The sequence below is a fragment of the Macaca thibetana genome, chromosome 1 (genome assembly GCF_024542745.1).
Source record: "Macaca thibetana thibetana isolate TM-01 chromosome 1, ASM2454274v1, whole genome shotgun sequence".
Classification (NCBI taxonomy): Eukaryota; Metazoa; Chordata; class Mammalia; order Primates; family Cercopithecidae; genus Macaca; species Macaca thibetana.
Window position 1 is genome coordinate 5,333,146 of NC_065578.1, and position 16,453 is coordinate 5,349,598.

Consider the following 16,453-nt stretch of genomic DNA (forward strand, 5'->3'; position numbering starts at 1 on the left):
CTACATCCCAGCTTGCGTAAGCCCCGCTTCTAAGTTGGTCCATGCCCTTCCTGGCAGCCCGAGAGTGCTTTGTCCTGCTTGCCCTCAGAGGACAGGGTGAACCTACTGCCACTCCCCCTCCAGCTCTGAAAATACCTCCTGGTCTATGTGAGCCCCTTTGGAGCCACGCCTGCCTGAGGTTGTGCTAGGATGCCCAGACTCAGGGCTTGTAAGCAGCGTGACAAGCTGGGGTGGGGGGTGGACTCCGAGTCTTCAGCCTGGGTTTCCAGGAACGGTCTCTGTAGAGACTAGTCTGCTGTCTTTCCCAATGACCTTGCCAGATGCAAAGCACAATGACTGTAACTTAGTAGTAGAGGAAGTGGCTGCCCAGAGAGAGGAGCAAGAAGTGAGGGTAAAGTGGCCATGGTGGGGGAGAAACCCGGCTCAGAGCTCGGAGAAGGGGAGGGTGGAAGTCGCACCAATATCTCTCTCCACTTTGATCCTGCGCGACCCTCGGCCAGTGTAAGGCGAGTAGCGGACCAAGGAGGCTGTTTGTGATGGAGGAGCCACGGGTGGGGGCGCCAGAAAGTAGGGGAATCATTCCAGTTGGGGAGACCCCTGCCCGAAAACGGGCCACAGGACAAGGGGCGCGGCGGGCAGTGTCGGGGTTGGGGTGCGGGGGGCCGCAGAGGCGGAAGTCCATTCAGTGGACCAGGGCGGAGCGACGCCTGAGAATTCCGCCCAGGCCTTAAGGCGGGCCTTGCCTCCTGCAGCCAAAGCAGAACATTGCGAATTAGCGCATTTTGCGGTCAATTTTCCACTGCTTAAGAAACACTAAGCCATCCACGTGAGCGGCCCCACCCAGTGCGATTGGAATCCCAGGGGACAGGCTTGGGAGGGGTGGTGGCCCTGGGAACGGCGGGTGTCGGGGTTCCGGCGGGGGCAGCCCCAGGGCCCCTTTATGGCGGCCCGGATTCAGGAGAGGGGGCGGGCCGGGCACCCAGCTGCGGGCCGCGAGAGCTGCGCGGAGAGCCATTGGTTTGCTAATGCACCCGAGTTGAAAGGCGCGGGCGGCGGTTTACAGGGAAGGATTGTAATTAGAGGACAAATTGCCCCGCTGCCCCGCAGCTCGAGAACGCGGGGAAGGGGAGGCCTGCCGGGGCGCGGCGCGCGCCAGGGTTTCGTGCAGATGTGCAGCAGCTGGAAGCCCGCGCCCAGCGGGGCGCCCGGAGTTTGGCCCCGAGGGGGCGGGGGCGGGCGCCGCTTTGTGGGGCCCGCACAATGCCCTTAACACTCGACTGCCCCCTTTGTGCCCGGCCGCGCCGCCCGCCCGCCCCGCGGTGCCTTTGTACCGCGCCGCCACCTCCCCAAGCTCGGAGCGAGTCGCACGGAGGACGCCCCGGCCCGGCTGGTCCTGGAGCTTCAAAGCTGCCCGGCGCGTGCCAGCGCCTGCCGCCTAGTCTCGGCCCCCGCCGCCCTCCCAGGCCCAGGTCGGCCCAGATCTGGCCCGCGGGCCCTGCGGCCCGAGATGGAGAGAGCCCCAGAGCTGCTGTTGCTGCTGCCTCGGCCTGAAAGGGGGAGGGCGTGGCGCGATTCTCCACGCTGCTTGGCGCCTGGGAACGCCGCTATCCTGGGGAGGGTAGGCGGGGGCGGGCTCGGGGGAGATACCCCGGCTTGACAGCGCTGGGGGGTGCACCCCACCCTGAGTCCCTACACAGAAGCCGGTTTGTTCATTCCTCTGCCACAGGGCTCAGCTGCAGAATTTTTGCGACTTCCCTGTCACCCTGAGAAGCAATGGGGGCTGCATTGTTCAGAATATCATTTTACAAATCCCAAAACTAAGGCCATGAGGGCCCATGGGAGATGTCTAGGTTTGAACCCAGGGACTTCCTGGAGGTCAGCCTTCCTGTCCATCACAGCGACTACAGTTCAGCCTCCTGGAGTTCAACCAGGGGGATGGCCCCAGAACCTTGCTGTAGGGCCTAACCCATCCTGGGGCGAGTGCTCCAGGCACCTCCTCCAATGGGTCCCCCATAGTTTTTTTTTGAGACAGAGTCTGGCTCTGTCGCCCAGGCTGGAGTGCAGTGGCCGGATCTCAGCTCACTGCAAGCTCCGCCTCCCGGGTTTACGCCATTCTCCTGCCTCAGCCTCCCGAGTAGCTGGGACTACAGGCGCCCGCCACCTCACCCGGCTAGTTTTTTGTATTTTTTAGTAGAGACGGGGTTTCACCGTGTCTGCCAGGATGGTCTCGATCTCCTGACCTCGTGATCCATCCGTCTCAGCCTCCCAAAGTGCTGGGATTATAGGCTTGAGCCACCGCGCCCGGCCGGGTCCCCCATAGTTTGAATCATGGATTGGGGTGTGGGCCCTGGGCCTCTCGAAGTGTGGCCTGGAGCTCTTCCCAGAATGTCAGTGGCCTCCTGCCACCACCACCTGTGCGTGGAGCTGACAGCAGGCTCATGGGAGTAGACTTCCCGTGCTTCTCCATGGGGAGAGGGTCTGCCACCAAAGCTACCCAGCCCGGAAGCCCAGGGCTGTGGGGCAGGGGGAGGAAGCCGCGTTCACCCCACCTGCCTCCTGTGGGAAGTCTGCGTTGGATCCTAGCAGTGTCAGAGAACACGGGACCCAGGCTACACCCCCACCAGGACCCCTCCCAAGCCCAGTGCCCCAGCAAGGATGAGACTGGCTGTGGCCCCGAGGGCGGGCTGCACGCTTTAATGGGACGCACGTTGCTGTGTGGCCCCTGCGGGCTTGGCTTGTGCCCGGCTTTGAGCAGCCACAGGCAGAAAATTGCTGCATTGTCCTGACATTTAGGGCAACTAATGTGGCGTTGCGGGTATGGCCAGAGCATGAAGTGCACAGAGAGGTGTCACCTTGGCATCGTCATCAGTCCCGAGGGAGCCCAGAGCCCTGTCATAGTCATGTGGCAGCCTGTGGCCAGCTGGCCCAGGTACCTCCTCAGTAGGTGATCCCCGGAATGCTTGCACTCCAGGGTATCAAGGACTTGGCAAGTGGGACTAGAGAACTTACGGGGATTGGGACAGGATGGGCGTGGAGGGGGGTGGGCATGGCAGGGGTCCTCAGACTTGGGAAGTGGTGGAGGCCAGAGAGATAAGGAAAAGAGAGAAAGGAGAAGGGGGGTCCCTCGGGAGGCAGGGTGGGGGTCCTGAAGGTGAGAAGAAGCCTGGGCTATGGGAGGGGGCTGAGGGAAGGAGGTGGGGAGCTTCCCGATGCGTCTTCCCTTGGTCCCCTCCTCCTCGAGGTTTCTAGAGTCCAGAGGGCCTCATTGACATGTAAACGAGGGTCCCTATAAAGGCAGCACTGCCTCACACTGGTGCACGGACTGCAACATGGGCACGGAGCCTGCTGCCCGGGGCAGCCTCCCCGGCAACTTCCGAAAGGTCTGGGGTCTTGAGGGGTGAGGGGCAGGTGCCCTTCCCCAGGAGGTGGGGGGGGGGCAGAGGGCAGGAGGGTAGCAGTCCCACACTCTGAAGGCCGTTCATCTGCAGATCTCCAAGCCGCTGATGGAGAAAAAGCGACGGGCACGCATCAACGTGTCACTGGAGCAGCTGAAGTCGCTGCTGGAGAAACACTACTCGCACCAGGTAAGACTCAGGCAGGGTGGGGGTGGGTGGGTGATACGATCCCAACCTCCCTCTCTCCACCTCGGGAGGCCGGCCTAATAGACCTTTCCATGGTGGCGTAGATCCGGAAGCGCAAGTTGGAGAAGGCCGACATCCTGGAGTTGAGCGTGAAGTACATGAGAAGCCTTCAGAACTCCTTGCAAGGTACACGGGAGAGCTGGAGGGAGTAGGGGGAGGCTTGTGGGATCAGAGCCAGGGATGCCTCAAGGACCTCTTGAGCCTGGGCTTTTGAGACCAGCCTGGGCAACATAGCAAGACAGCAAGACCCCCAGCTCAAAAATAAAGAGGACAGCTGGGCAGCTGGCGAGGAGGGGGCGCCAGCTCGCTAGGGGTCGAGGGAGGAGCAGTAAAGCCCGGGCTGGCTGTGCGATTGCGATCTGGGTGGTAGGAGGTCTGGACCCCGGGGGAGACGTTCGGGTCGTCTGACCTCTCCGCCCTCCTCTTCCCTTCGTCAACACGCTTCTTCCCTCCTTTCCCCTCCCTCCCCTCCCCTCCCCTCCCCTCCCCTTCCTGTTTCTCTCGTCCACTTTTCCCCACAGGGCTCTGGCCTGTGCCCAGCGGAGCCGAGCACCCGTCGGGCTTCCGCAGCTGCCTGCCCGGCGTGAGCCAGCTCCTTCGGCGCGGAGATGAGGTCGGCGGCGGCCTGCTCTGCCCCCTGGTGCCGGAGCGGGCCGCCGGCAGCACCATGGACAGCGCCGGGCTGGTGCAGGAGGCGCCCGCGCCGTACGGCCCCTGCACCCCCGCCGTCTGGGCTCCTGCTCCGGCCGCCGGCGGCCCGCGGTCCCCACCACCCCCGCTCCTCCTCCCCGGAGGTCTCCCCGGCTCGTCCGCCAGCGTTCCCCCGCCGCAGCCAGCGTCGAGTTGCTGCGCCGAGAGCCCTGGGCTGGGCCTGCGCGTGTGGCGGCCCTGGTGAAGCCCCGGGGATGGCCTGAACTGAAGGCGCTCCCTATTTGGTCTCGCGACACAGGGACTATTTTCAGCACGCCCACAGTGACTGCTGGGACCTCCCAGTCGTCCGTTCTGGTCCTCGGGCGGGGGTGGCTTGTAGAGGGCCGCGCGCCCCGCTAGCGCAGGGAAATACTCCCAGCCCTTCCGGACCGGGTCTGCGCATCTGGGCATAATCCACCCCCACTCCAGCTCCACCTACACACGCCGGACTGCTCGCTCTCCGCCCATCCTCCGGAGGGGCTGGGAGGGGGTGTCCTGGGCTGAGCCCCTTTCCCAGGGACCCCTGGCGGGCAACCCGCCCGCCCCCACCCCCGCCCGGCTGCCGCGCAGCGGTGGGAATGTCTCAGTTGGCAGCAGCGCAGAGCTGACCCCTCGCAGCGAGGAGAATTGCTGCCCCGCCCCGGCCCATTCAGCGGACCGCGGGCGCCCGGTTCCCACCGGTACAAAGCGCGCTTGGCCCCGCCCCGCCGGCGAGGGGCCCCCAGCCTCCCCTAACCTGGGACCCTCTTGGCTTCCAAAGACCTCCTCCGCAAGCAGCGCTGCCCACCCGGCCGGCGCATTCCCCGAGGCCTGCCCTTCTCAGAAGCCCCGCCCCTAAGATGCACCGCCTCACCCGGACGCCCCGCCCACGCGGTTCCTAGAAGGGACCCATTGCTTGGTGGCACCAGCTTGAGGGCTGCAAAAGTGAACCCGGTGCCTCTCGTGGGAGAGGGGAACGCCTTTCGCTCGACAAAGACCCTGGCCCACATTCCAGGCCCGGACCCCGTAGACCCCCGCAGCTCCAGATCCCTAGGGCTGCCGGAGAATTCACACTCTGGACGGCTCTCGGAGCGCGCTGCGCCACTTTATTGGTTCATAACGAGGTCACTGCTGCGCACGGACTTCGGTGGTGGGAGGTTCTCAGGTCAGATTTTCTTCCCCTGGGCTTCTGGCCCAGGATCCCGGGCCACCGAGGGGGAGCTGGGGTTGTGGGGTCAGAGATCCTGGCACCTCCTCCCGACAGCTTGTAATTCAGAATAAAGCCAGCGCGAATCTGTGAAGTGGGCATCAAGAGGACATCAGAGGTCTAATGTGTCCCACCCCTGCGATGCCTACTTAGGTGCATGTTTTGGAACCACAAATATGAACTTTCTATAGAAGCTCTTCTCTTTTTGGACTGCCCTGGCCTGCAGGGCACTAAACCCGTCCTGATCCAAACGCGTGAAGGACTCAAGGTCCTTCAAAAGCCCGGCTCCACAGTCGCACCTAGTGGGCTCGCTGGAGTTGGGGCGAGGGTGGGGGTCCCGGCTGTCGCCGTCCAGGTTGGCCTCTCGGGTCTGTGCTTCCTGCGGTGTGGGGTGGAGTGGAGGCCAGGACAAATCCCTCTGCAGTCCACCAGGTGGCGGTGTTGCACTGCAGACCCAAAAGTCCTTCCTCCAAATTCCAGGAGGGCCGCGCGGGGACAGGGGCTCAACAAGTCCCAGGTGGCTTAGGCCCAGCTCCTATTGCCCTGACCTGTTCACTCTCTTCAGTCAAGCTCACGGTGACTAGCAGCCCCAGGTGCCAACCCTGGGGCAGGGGTTGCCACCTGGGCTAACAGGGCCTTTCCTCCACTGGTGGGCTGTAGAGCCCACCCCACTGCTTTATCCTGTTGTTACTCCAGGACCATCTCACTCCTCACTCGCTGGTGGGACTGCAGCATTTGAAGACAGAGGGCAAGTCCAACCCCCCAAAAATGGCGCACTACCAGAACTCAGGTTCCAGAGGAAGACATTAAGGGGCAGCTGACCAGCCCCGCTGTGAGCTTGTAGAAGGGTTTTCCATGAAACCAGCCTTGGAATGCCAGGTGCAAATCATAAGGAAGTTTTTATTGGGTCCTGTACAGAAGAGAAATGCTCAGTTGTCAAAAAACTACAAAGGGATCCCTGGCTCTGGGTGTGCTATGAAGACAACTCCCTCCCCAGTGAGGCCAGGGTCAAGTTCCTTAGAAACGCAGCGAACAGGCCTGGAGGCCAAAGTTTGGGAGAGAACTCCAGGCCCAGGGTCCCCCCCTTTATTTTTGTAAAAACCGCAGGACTGGAGTGATTTAGGGGACTCTGTCCCCCTGTATTGCCGTTGGATATGAAACATACAGAGTAAAACCCCAAGGTGACAAATGAGTGAAAACCTAAGGTGACAAGTGGACAGACGGCCCCCAGATGGAGGAGACAATGGCTAGCTGGTGACCTCTGCCCCTACGTAACTTGTCAGTCCTTGAAGGCACAGCAGCATTGGCCAGAGATGGCCCCTCCCGCGGCCAGGGTTGGATTGCACTTCCCTGCCTTGCTCATCTGTGGCCACAGCTCATACCCCCAGTTACCCCACAGCCAGGGACTGGAGGGGCCTCTGAAGCAGAGACAGGCTTAGGCAGCCTCCCACCCCATGCCAGCAGCTTGTTCTGGGAGTGGGACCCTATCTGAAGGGTGATGAGATAGGCTTGGCCACCTGACGGCCAGAAGGAACTGGGTACAGGCAGGCTGTATGCTGACCTTGGAAAGTACCCCAGGTTTTCATATTGTGGGGCCACTGCATAGGGGTAGGGTCTGGAGGAGACAGCTTTCTCATCTGCCCTATTTCACCAGCTCAAGGTTATAGCTGTTCCTGGTTTTCCTTAGCCTGGGAAGACCCAGGGCCCATGGCAATGCCCAGGCCTGTAAAGGGTCTGCCCAGGAGGGAAGGCAAAGAAATACATTGCTTCAGGGGTTGGACGCCTGCCAGAGCCAGGCCTTGCAGCTGAGAACCTGGAAGCCCCTGCCAGGATCCCTTCCTGGCCAGGCCTGCACGGGTGGGGAGTGAGGCTGGGGAGGACATGGGGACACGGAAGCCCAGGCCCTGCTGCCCTCGTGCTCTCTGCCTGCACCGCACACATGGTGGGAGCCATGGGGGGAGCTGATGTGGTGGGAACAGGCAACGATTGCAGAGTAACGAGGGTGGGGACACTAATGGTGGTCAAGGTGGCTGAGGTGCCAGTGGTGGTGGTGCAGAGTGTTGTGCTTAGCTGGGGTGGAGTGTGGGTTTCCAAGGGGGTAGGGGGCACGGAGAGTAGGAGGCCTCAGGCCTAGGGGGCCACACCAGGCCACATGCTGAATACAGACCTCCACAAAGGCCACACAGAGCCCTAGACGACCTCTCACACCTGGGCCACTCAGTGGCCAGGGCCTACGACCAAGAGACTTCAAACAGCCCTGAGAGTTAACGTGGTCACCTGCTCATCAGATGGGAAAACTGAGGCAGGACAGGTCGGAAGCAGAGAGACCTGATCAGAGCTTGTTTGGGCTCTGAAGACCCCTGTGCTTAGAGATCCACTGTACCCCCGCCCCCCCCCCCAGGTGTGGCAGTTATGGTGCAGTGTGGGTGGAAAGCCCCTGGGGAGTCCAGTGGCTCCAGCTCAGCCTCTCCAAGGCGGGGCTTTGTTCGGTCCCGCAGTGGCCCTGTTTCAGGTTCCCTGCTCGCGATGTCCTGTTGCCCAGGGTTGGTGATGGCGCACCTGGACGTGCACATGTCACTCACTTCCCAAGCCCAAACTTGGGATGTCACTCAGTTCCCCAGGCCCGACCTCACTCAGCCAGGAACATGCGGTTCCAGTGCAGTCGTCCGGTGCAGCCGTCGCCCTTGGGACAAGGCCAGCTGAGAGGAGCCGGAAGACAAACGCAGAGGCCAACGCTCCCTCACCCCTGGGAGGGGCGGAGGCGGGCGTCCTTGGTGCCGTGGCCCTGGAGGGCGGCCTGGCCTGACTGGCGTCCGTGGGGAGGCGCCGGCGGTCCTAGGACGCGGAGCCCAGCGAGTCCGAGTGAAGCGTGGCGTAGCCCGAGGATTCGGAGGGGGTGCTTAGGAAGCTGCTGGTGCTGCCGCCGCCGCCCTCCGTGCGCAGCCCCCCGGGCTCGCCCCACGATGTGCTCAGGCCGGGGCGCAGAAAGCCGGCGTGCGGGTGCGCAGAGGGGCGTGGCCCGGGGCTCCGCTGGGCGCTGCTTGGGGGCGTCGGGGCCTCTCCGGGATCGGTGCCGTCGGGGATGGCAGGTGCAGCGGGGAAGGGCCCGGGCGGGCGGCGCAGGGCCTGTGGCTCGCACTCGAAGGCGGTCAGGGCGAAGGCATCGGGCAGTAGAGAGGCCGAGGCGGAGCGGGGGCCGGGCCCGGGGCGGCGGCGCGGGCTGCCTGGGGGCGAGTCGCAGGCTCGCCGCAGGCCGCTGTCCAGGGCCGAGGGCCGCAGCGACAGCAGGCTCTCGGCCGAGCGGCGGCGCGCGCGGGACGGGGGTGCGTCCTCCGCAAAGGCCAGCAGGCTGGCGCGGCGCCGCTCAGGCCCGGCGGGCAGCATCAGGTGCGCCAGGGCGGCCAGGTCCTCGCCGGAGCCCCAGCGCGGCAGGAAGGCGGGCAGCGGGACGGCGGCCCACACGTCCGCGTCGTCGTGGGAGAAGCGCCGCGTGGGCGGGACCTGTCAGGACGCGGCTGGCTTTTACCCCGAGCTGCCCTCCTGGAAAACCGGGACAAACCCTTCTCCACCCCGGGGAAGGGCCTTCCATGGGTTAGGGATCAGGCTGCGCGCCGGGGCAGCCTGGCTGGGAGCCGTGGGGTTTGGCGCAGTCTCTCCGAGCCGCAGGGCTGTGCCAGATAGCTGGGGTTGGTTGGGGAGGGCGCTCCTTGAGGACACTGAGCCGGCAGGAGATAATTCAGGTGACAGGGGCCATGGGGGTGGCGGTTGGGGCCCACCCACACAGGCTGTGTGACCTTTGGCCAGCACGTCCTTGGATGGTGACAGCCACCCCTGCAACTGCAGAAGGCGTGAGATGGGCTCCGAGTGGAGAGGCCTCAGGGAGGTCAGGACACCCCGCCACCCGCAGGTGCGGCCTCTCCCCCAGCCCTGTGCTCACCTGCAGGTACTGCATCTTGTCCTCCTGCAGGGGCCGCAGCGGGTAGAGCTGGGGCAGGCCCCCCTCCAGGGCAGAGATCTCATACTTGGCCATCCTATCTAGGGCCACAAAGTCACCTCCATAGCCATAGTCCAGGGAGCGCTCCAACACCAGATCCGGGGAGATGCCACCTTCCAGGCTGGTCTCTGTGGGGTGGTGGGGCAGGCAGAGCCTTAGGGCCATGGAAACTTGGGAGCATCTGGGAGGGAATCTCAGGGACCCCCTGACCCAACAGACACATACAAGGTGGGGGCTGGTTAGCTGAAAAGGGAAGCGGAGGGGTTCTGGGTTCAAATCCCAAATATGCCACCCTTTAACTGTGAGACAGGGCAGGGAGCTCACTCACTGAGACTGCTTCCTTATCTAGGACATGGGGTGGGACCTGAGGTGACCCTGGGAGGACTAAATAACACATACAAAGGGCTGGCAGTGCCTGGACAGAGCAAGGGCTGGGCCGAGGGTCATGGTATTGCTGATAATGGTATCCAGACAGGACCTGGGTCTGCAGGAGCCCCCAGGGCAGCTTGCTGGGGATCCCTGAGGTTGGGGGGTAAGCCTGGGAGCTCAGCTGGAGCACTTGCAGACATGTCTACCCTGCTCTCTGTTAACCAGAACATCCCATTACTTGGAACCTAGGGCAGCCAAGCTAGATAGGAGAGTGCCCTGTGGGAAGCTGGCTTGGGTCCCTTGGACATTTAAGTACTTTTGGGAGTGACACAGGGGGTGTCTGGTGGTTGAGAATGAAGTCACCTTAGGGGGGTTGCCTGACAGCCGTTTTCTTGCCAACCTCAATGACCTCTCCCAGACACCACTCTCCCCGGGGTCACTCTTAGACCATCCTCACCGTCATCTGACTCCTCGTCATTGGCCATGAGGGCCATGCACTTCTCCCGGACAGCCTTGAGGTCGGCCCGGTAGCGGTCGCAGGCCCAGAGGAACACAGGCAGCAGCAGGGCCTGGGCCACGGAGCACCACAGCACGCAGAGCGCCATCCAGGGCGCTGAGGCGTCGGCCCGCAGGCTGCTGAAGCTCACCACCTGTGGGCACAGGGCTTGGCCTGGCACCTGCAGGACCCCGCACCATCACACAAGCTCCCCGGGTCTCGGTCTCCCCATGTGTGCGGCAGGTCTGACAGGTGGTACCTGCCAAGGAGAAGGGGCCTTTCGGGAGGAAAGGGCTCGAGCTTGGCAGTGGGAGGCCCTGCACTCCGGGAGCTACCTGGCTGCTGGGCAGCAGTGGGTGGCCCTGCTTTGTCTCCCTCCTGGCTGCCTATGGAGAGAAGTGGGGCATGGATTACCACCTCCTCCCCGCTTTGTTTTGAGACAGAGTCTCACTCTGTCACCCAGGCTGGAGTGCAGTGGCTCAATGATGGCTCACTGCAGCCTCGCGATCCTCCTGCCTCGGCCTCCCAAAGTGCTGGGATTACAGGTATGAATCACTGTGCCTGGCTGCCACCCCCTTTGAGATGAGGAAACTGAGGCTTAGAGAACCAGGTTTCAAGCCTATTCCAGATTCTGCCCCCCGCTTCCCAGCCAGTGGCCTCCTCGGCCCTAACCCTGCTTTTGGGTCCCTGCCCAGGGACCCTGCATTCCTCCTCTCCCAGGAGAGACCTCATTGCTGTGTCCCAAAGAGCGATACTTAAGTGATTGCCACAAAAGAGTGAAAGTGTGGATGATGTGGGGATGTTCGTTCTGTCATTTGTGGGCCACATGACCCTCAGAAAGCTGCTAAACCTCTTTGGGGCTCAGTGTCTTCATCTGGAAAATGGGCTAAGAACAGCCCATGCTCTAGAGGGTGAAGATTCTGGACACTTTATTTTTTTATTTTTATTTTTTGAGACGGAGTCTTGCTCTGTCGCCCAGGCTGGAGGGCAGTGGCCGGATCTCAGCTCACTGCAGCTCCGCCTCCTGGGTTCACGCCATTCTCCTGCCTCAGCCTCCCGAGTAGCTGGGACTACAGGCGCCCGCCACCTCGCCCGGCTAGTTTTTTGTAGTTTTAGTAGAGACGGGGTTTCACTGTGTTCGCCGGGATGGTCTTGATCTCCTGACCTTGTGATCCACCCGTCTCGGCCTCCCAAAATGCTGGGATTACAGGCTTGAGCCACCGCGCCCGCCGATTCTGGACACTTTATAACAGCAGCATGGAGTAGCCCCACAAGCCGTAACCTCTTCCCTGTCCTTAAGAGAAGCGGGGATGGCTCCAAGTCCCTCCCAGCCCGCCCCTCCCCCACACTGCCCCCACTCTGCTCCCGAGGTGCCTCGTGGGTCTCTGCTGTTTCACGAAGCCCCTGCCCTCCATCTGCACAGTGGCTGGGCCGCCAGGCCCCACTGTACACATGAAGACCCTTAGCTGGGGGGAACCAGGACTGCTGAGGGTGGGGCAGTGGGGGCTGCCTCCTGATCAAGGCTCCGACTCTGAAGCTCTACCCCCCGAGTCACTGTTCTGGAGCCCGTGTCCTCATGTCCTGCAGTGACTCAGGGGAGGCAGCCTTGCCTGCTGCTTGAATGAAACACATCAGGCTAGTCTTTGCCCCAGTCCTCTCCCTGTCTCACTGCAGACCTTTCAGGGACGGGCATAGAGTCCTGCAGTGGGGAGGGGTTAGCTACTGAGTCCAGACTTCATTTTTGGGCCAAGCTGGTCCCAGCTTCACCAAGAGGACCCTAGGCAGCCCCTCTGGACCTCAGACTCTTGTTGGCAAGGCCCTTCTCACAGCAGCCCTCACCTTGGTCTTCCCCAGAAGTTAGTACCAAGAGCAACTCCCCAACAGACATTTGAGGTCCGCCCTGGCCTTGCTCTGTCTCCTGATCCAGCGCCCCTACCTACCTACGGCACCAAAGCTCCTTCTGTCCATCCTGGGACCTGGATCCACCAGGAAACCCATGGGCATGCTATCCCACCTCTGCATCAAATGGCCCTTGAGGCCGGATGCAGTGGTTCACACCTGTAATCCCAGCAGTTTGGGAGGTTGAGACGGGCGGATCACTTGAGGTCAGGAGTTTGAGACCAGCCTGACCAACATGGTAAAAACCCGTCTCTACTAAAAATTAAAAAAAATTAAAAAAATTAGCCAGGCGTGGTGGTGGGTGCCTGTAATCCCAGCTACTTGGGAGGCTGAGGCAAGAGACTCGCTTGAACCCAAGAGGCAGAGGTTACAGTGAGCTGAGATTGCACCACTGCACATTCAGCCTGGGCAACAAGAGCAAAACTCTGTCTCAAAAAAATAAGTAAATAAATAAAATAAAATAAAACAAAAACAAAAAAACGGGCCTTGGGTGAGGGGAGCAAACTCTTCTGCACTGTAGCAGGAAGGCCCGGGCCCTGCAGTTGCCAGATGTGGGCTCGAGTCCCACCAGGCTGCCCTGACTCTAGGCAGGTCTTTGCACCTCTCTGAACCTCGGTTTCCAAATCTGGAAAATGGGGACAATGATCAAGCCCATCTCAAAGGATTGGGTCTGAGGACTCAACCACCTGATGCCTGGAGTATAAGCAGTCCCAGGGCTGTCCCAGAGACAGGCTCCCTTGCCCGACGCTGTCACCCACCAGCACAGGGAAGCCCATGAGGCAGTCGTAGATGAAGACTATGGTGGTCACGAGGCCCGTGATCTGCAGAGAGGTTTTGGCGGGCTCTGAGCCATCGATGGAGGAGCGCCGCTTGCCCTGCGCATCCTCCACCACGATGGTGGGCACAGTGAAGGCGCGGCGGTCAGCCCGGCGCCCCACCTGCACGGCCAGCGTCTGGAAGAGGGCGATGGCTGTGCAGACCACGCCCATGGTCACGCTGCCGCCCACCAGCAGCAGGAAGCAGACGCCGAAGCCCAGGCCGATCTCAGCCACAATGAAGCGGCAGCCATGGGTGTAGAAGCGCTCGCTGGTGTCGTGCCAGCCAACGGCAGGCAGGGCCGACAGGATGAAGGACACCATCCAGATACCCATGACTGTGTGCACCGCCTGCTTCTTGGCATTGCTTAGCCTGGCATGGGGCAAGGTGGAACAGAGGGATCTGGCGTCACCCACAGGGGCCTCCCCAGGCCTCTGGGGACATGTAGGGGATCCTCACCACCCAGGCACCCCACACCCCCCAGTACATCATAGTCATGGCACAGCCAGTGTGGTGGGGCCTTGTTCCTTGCATAGGAGACACTATGAACATTGTCGCACGTCCCTCTTCCAAGCATTCCGTATTGGCTGCTTGTGTCTACCCATGCAAAGCTACGTGTGTGCCCCCAGCAGCTTACAGCGGCCCCTCCTGAGCCTGCCTGCCCTCCCAGCATGCCACAGGTGTGGCCACTCCTATGTGCACATGGGCACACCAGACATGTCTTTGTTTTCATGCCTGCATGGAACCCCAAGAACCCCAGAGCTTCACGTGCTCACCGGTAGTTGACGGGCCAGCAGACCATCCACATGCGGTGGTAGGAGAGGGAAGTGACAGAGAAACAGGTGGCCAGGGTGAGGGTGTAGAAGGTGGACACGAAGACCTTGCAGAGACCCTCATTCCACTCGAAGTCGGGGCGCTGCCGCCGCAGCTGCACCACGGAGTAGGTGGCAATGGGCACAGCCACGTTGAGCATGTGGGTGGCCGCAAGCATACATAGCAGGAACTCCAGGGGCTTCCACTTCTTCTGCTTGGCGCCAACGCTGAGGATGCCCCAGGCATTGGCCACCAGGGAGAGGCCCCCACATGCCAGCCAGCCCACTGCACTGCCAGGCAGCCGCCGCTCATCACTCATGGTGCAGACCGGAGCTGACAGGTGGCTGTGGCATCCTCCTTGGAGCCAGGTCTCGGGGAGCAGCAGCCCTCACTCCTGGCGGCTCAGGGATGCTGGGACCACGAGCATCTGTAGGGGGTGGCAATGGGCACTCAGTGACTTCTGCTCTGGCGACAGCATTGTAGCCCTTGGGTACTTGGGATGGGAGATGATGGTGAGCACTACACTTTGAATGTCCCCTGCAAAACTCATGTTGAAATTTAATTAAAACTTGTGTTGAGATTTAATTGCCATTCTAATAGTATTAAGAGGTAAGACTATTTTTTTAGAAATTAGGTCTTGCTCTATCACCCAGGCTGGAGTGCAGTGGTGAGATCATAGCTCACTGTGGCACGGAACTCCTGGGCTCAGGTGATCCTCCCCACTCAGCCTTCCGAGTAGCTGGGACTACAGGGGTACACTGCCATGCCTGGCTACTTTTTTTTTTTGAAACGGAATCTTGCTCTGTCACCCAGGCTGGAGTGCAATGGCATGATCTTGGCTCACTACAACCTTCACCTCCCGGGTTCAAGCAATTCTCCAGCCTCAGCCTCCTGAGTAGCTGGGATTACAGGCACGCACCACCACGCCCGGCTAATTTTTGTATTTTTAGTAGAGACAGGGTTTCACCATGTTGGTCAGGCTGGTCTTGAACTCCTGACCTCATGATCCACCTGCCTTGGCTTCCCAAAGTGCTGAGATTATAGGGGTTAGCCCCATGCCCTGCCTGGCTAGTTTAACTTTTTTTGTAGAGATGGGGTCTTGCTCTGTTGCCCAGGTTGGTCTCAGACTCCCGGCCTCAAGCAGTCCTCCCACCTTGGCCTCCCAAAGTGTTGGGATTACAGGTGTGAGCCACAGTGCCTGGCCATGAAACATTTAAGAGGTGATTAGGCCATGGGTGGGTTTAATGTGTTTACAAAACGGCTTCTGGGAGTGAGTTCTCTCTCAGGGAGCTTTCTCTCTTCTGCCACCTGAGCAACAGTGCTGCTCCTCTCCAAAGGACACAGCATGCAAGGCACCATCTTTGAAGCATAGACCAGGACTTGCCAGACACCAAACCTGCCAGCACCTTGATTTTGGATTTCTCAGCTTTTCTTTTTTGAAAAAAACATTTATATATATATATGTGTATCTTTTCCTTCCTTTCCTTTCCTTCCTTTCCTTCCCTTCTTTCCCTTTCTCTCTCTCTCTCTCTCTCTCTCTCTCTCTCTCTCTTTCTTTCTGAGTCTTGCTCTGTCACCCAGGCTGGAGTGCACTGGCACCACCTCAGCCCCTGCAACCTCCACCTCCCGGGTTCAAGCCATCCTTGTGCCTCAGCCTCCCGAGTGGCTGGGACTACATGCATGTACCACCATGCCCGGCTAAATTTTTTTGTATTTTTAGTAGAAACAGAGTTTAACCATGTTGCCCAGGCTGGTCTCAAACTCCTGACCTCAAGTGACCTGCCCACTTCAGCCTCCCAGAGTGCCGGGATCACAGGCACGAGCCGCCGCACCCGGCCTTATTTTTATATTTTAGAGACAGAGTCTCACTATGTTGCCCAGGCTGGTCTCAAACTCCTGAGCTCAAGCGATCCTCACATCTAAACTTCCTCAGTAGCTGGGATTACAGGGCGAGTGCTCCCTGAGTAGCTGGGATTACAGGGTGAGTGCTCCCACACCTGGCGAGACATAAATCTGTTCGTCATGAGTTACTGGGTCTTAAGCACTGTGTTACAGCAGCACAAATGCCCTAAGGCAGGGAAGGCCCCGGCGCACCATGACCTATCTGGCCCTGGCTTACATCAGGCTGCACCCTCCTCTCCACCCCCGGGGAGGACCCTCCTGCCCATGTCCCTGACACCCAGGGGCTGTATACGGGGGTGCCCAGTAAGTGTGTATCCTTCATTTCCATCCACTCCTGGTCAAAGCTCAATATCTGGGTTTCCTTCCAGGTTACCTGAATCCTCAGGGAACCAGCCATGGTGGGTCCAGATGGGCACTCTTGCCCTGTGCATGCCCTGGCACTATCCCAGAACAAGTCCTCTTGTCATCAAATGTTCCAGAATCCTCACACAGCCTATGCCAGAGCCCCCCACAGTGGACACCTCTGCCGCGCTTGCCTTCATTCCACTTCATCAGGCCACATGAGGACATGTCCAGGAGGACCATGCCCCCTGAACCTCCATTTCCCTCTCCTGTTCCCCAAGTGACCTGTTGGGGAAGGGAGCTGG

General features: G+C 60.8%; 5 protein-coding genes across 12 annotated transcripts in view; 2 read left to right on the top strand and 3 right to left on the bottom strand.

Moving 5' to 3' along the window:
* CHD5 (chromodomain helicase DNA binding protein 5) overlaps window positions 1–16,453 on the bottom strand; it is a 239,481-nt gene that overhangs the window by 143,953 nt on the left and 79,075 nt on the right. The gene's annotated exons all lie outside the window — the stretch shown is intronic.
* The window catches only part of RPL22 (ribosomal protein L22), a 286,932-nt gene that overhangs the window by 57,900 nt on the left and 212,579 nt on the right, over window positions 1–16,453 (bottom strand). Inside the window, exon 1 of one of the 8 annotated variants that reach the window (XM_050787451.1) lies at window positions 1,099–1,102. The exons of the other annotated variants lie outside the window; for them this stretch is intronic. The gene's annotated coding sequence lies outside the window, so the exon portion shown is untranslated. Of the gene's footprint in view, window positions 1–1,098; window positions 1,103–16,453 lie in introns of those variants that run through there. 8 annotated transcript variants of the gene reach the window in all.
* Window positions 449–4,536, top strand: HES3 (hes family bHLH transcription factor 3). Its single transcript, XM_050787443.1, has 4 exons — window positions 449–506; window positions 3,489–3,584; window positions 3,686–3,767; window positions 4,163–4,536. Exons 2-4 carry the CDS (start codon window positions 3,504–3,506, stop codon window positions 4,534–4,536), a joined length of 537 nt encoding a protein of 178 aa, XP_050643400.1. The 5' UTR covers window positions 449–506; window positions 3,489–3,503.
* The window catches only part of THAP3 (THAP domain containing 3), a 399,270-nt gene continuing 385,933 nt past the window's right edge, over window positions 3,117–16,453 (top strand). The window contains exon 1 of the mRNA XM_050787395.1: window positions 3,117–3,120. The gene's annotated coding sequence lies outside the window, so the exon portion shown is untranslated. The remainder of the gene's footprint in view (window positions 3,121–16,453) is intronic.
* On the bottom strand, window positions 6,398–14,723 carry GPR153 (G protein-coupled receptor 153). Its single transcript, XM_050787269.1, has 5 exons — window positions 13,868–14,723; window positions 13,034–13,463; window positions 10,338–10,530; window positions 9,455–9,639; window positions 6,398–9,018 (listed from the first exon to the last, which is right to left on the bottom strand). The coding sequence occupies exons 1-5, from the start codon at window positions 14,221–14,223 to the stop codon at window positions 8,353–8,355; spliced, it is 1,830 nt and encodes a 609-aa protein (XP_050643226.1). The 5' UTR covers window positions 14,224–14,723; the 3' UTR covers window positions 6,398–8,352.

What these genes read in the sequence shown, in the direction of transcription:
- GPR153 (XM_050787269.1), bottom strand. Translation starts at nt 14,223, where the DNA reads ATGAGTGATGAGCGGCGGCTGCCTGGCAGTGCAGTGGGCTGGCTGGCA. An exon ending in TCATGGGCTTCCCTGTGCTG is followed by an intron (nt 10,531 to 13,033) that starts GTGGGTGACAGC and finishes CTGTGCCCACAG; the next exon opens with GTGGTGAGCTTCAGCAGCCT. An exon ending in ACAAGATGCAGTACCTGCAG is followed by an intron (nt 9,019 to 9,454) that starts GTGAGCACAGGG and finishes GCGTCCTGACAG; the next exon opens with GTCCCGCCCACGCGGCGCTT.
- HES3 (XM_050787443.1), top strand. Translation starts at nt 3,504, where the DNA reads ATGGAGAAAAAGCGACGGGCACGCATCAACGTGTCACTGGAGCAGCTG. An exon ending in AGAAACACTACTCGCACCAG is followed by an intron (nt 3,585 to 3,685) that starts GTAAGACTCAGG and finishes ATGGTGGCGTAG; the next exon opens with ATCCGGAAGCGCAAGTTGGA. An exon ending in CCTTCAGAACTCCTTGCAAG is followed by an intron (nt 3,768 to 4,162) that starts GTACACGGGAGA and finishes TTTTCCCCACAG; the next exon opens with GGCTCTGGCCTGTGCCCAGC.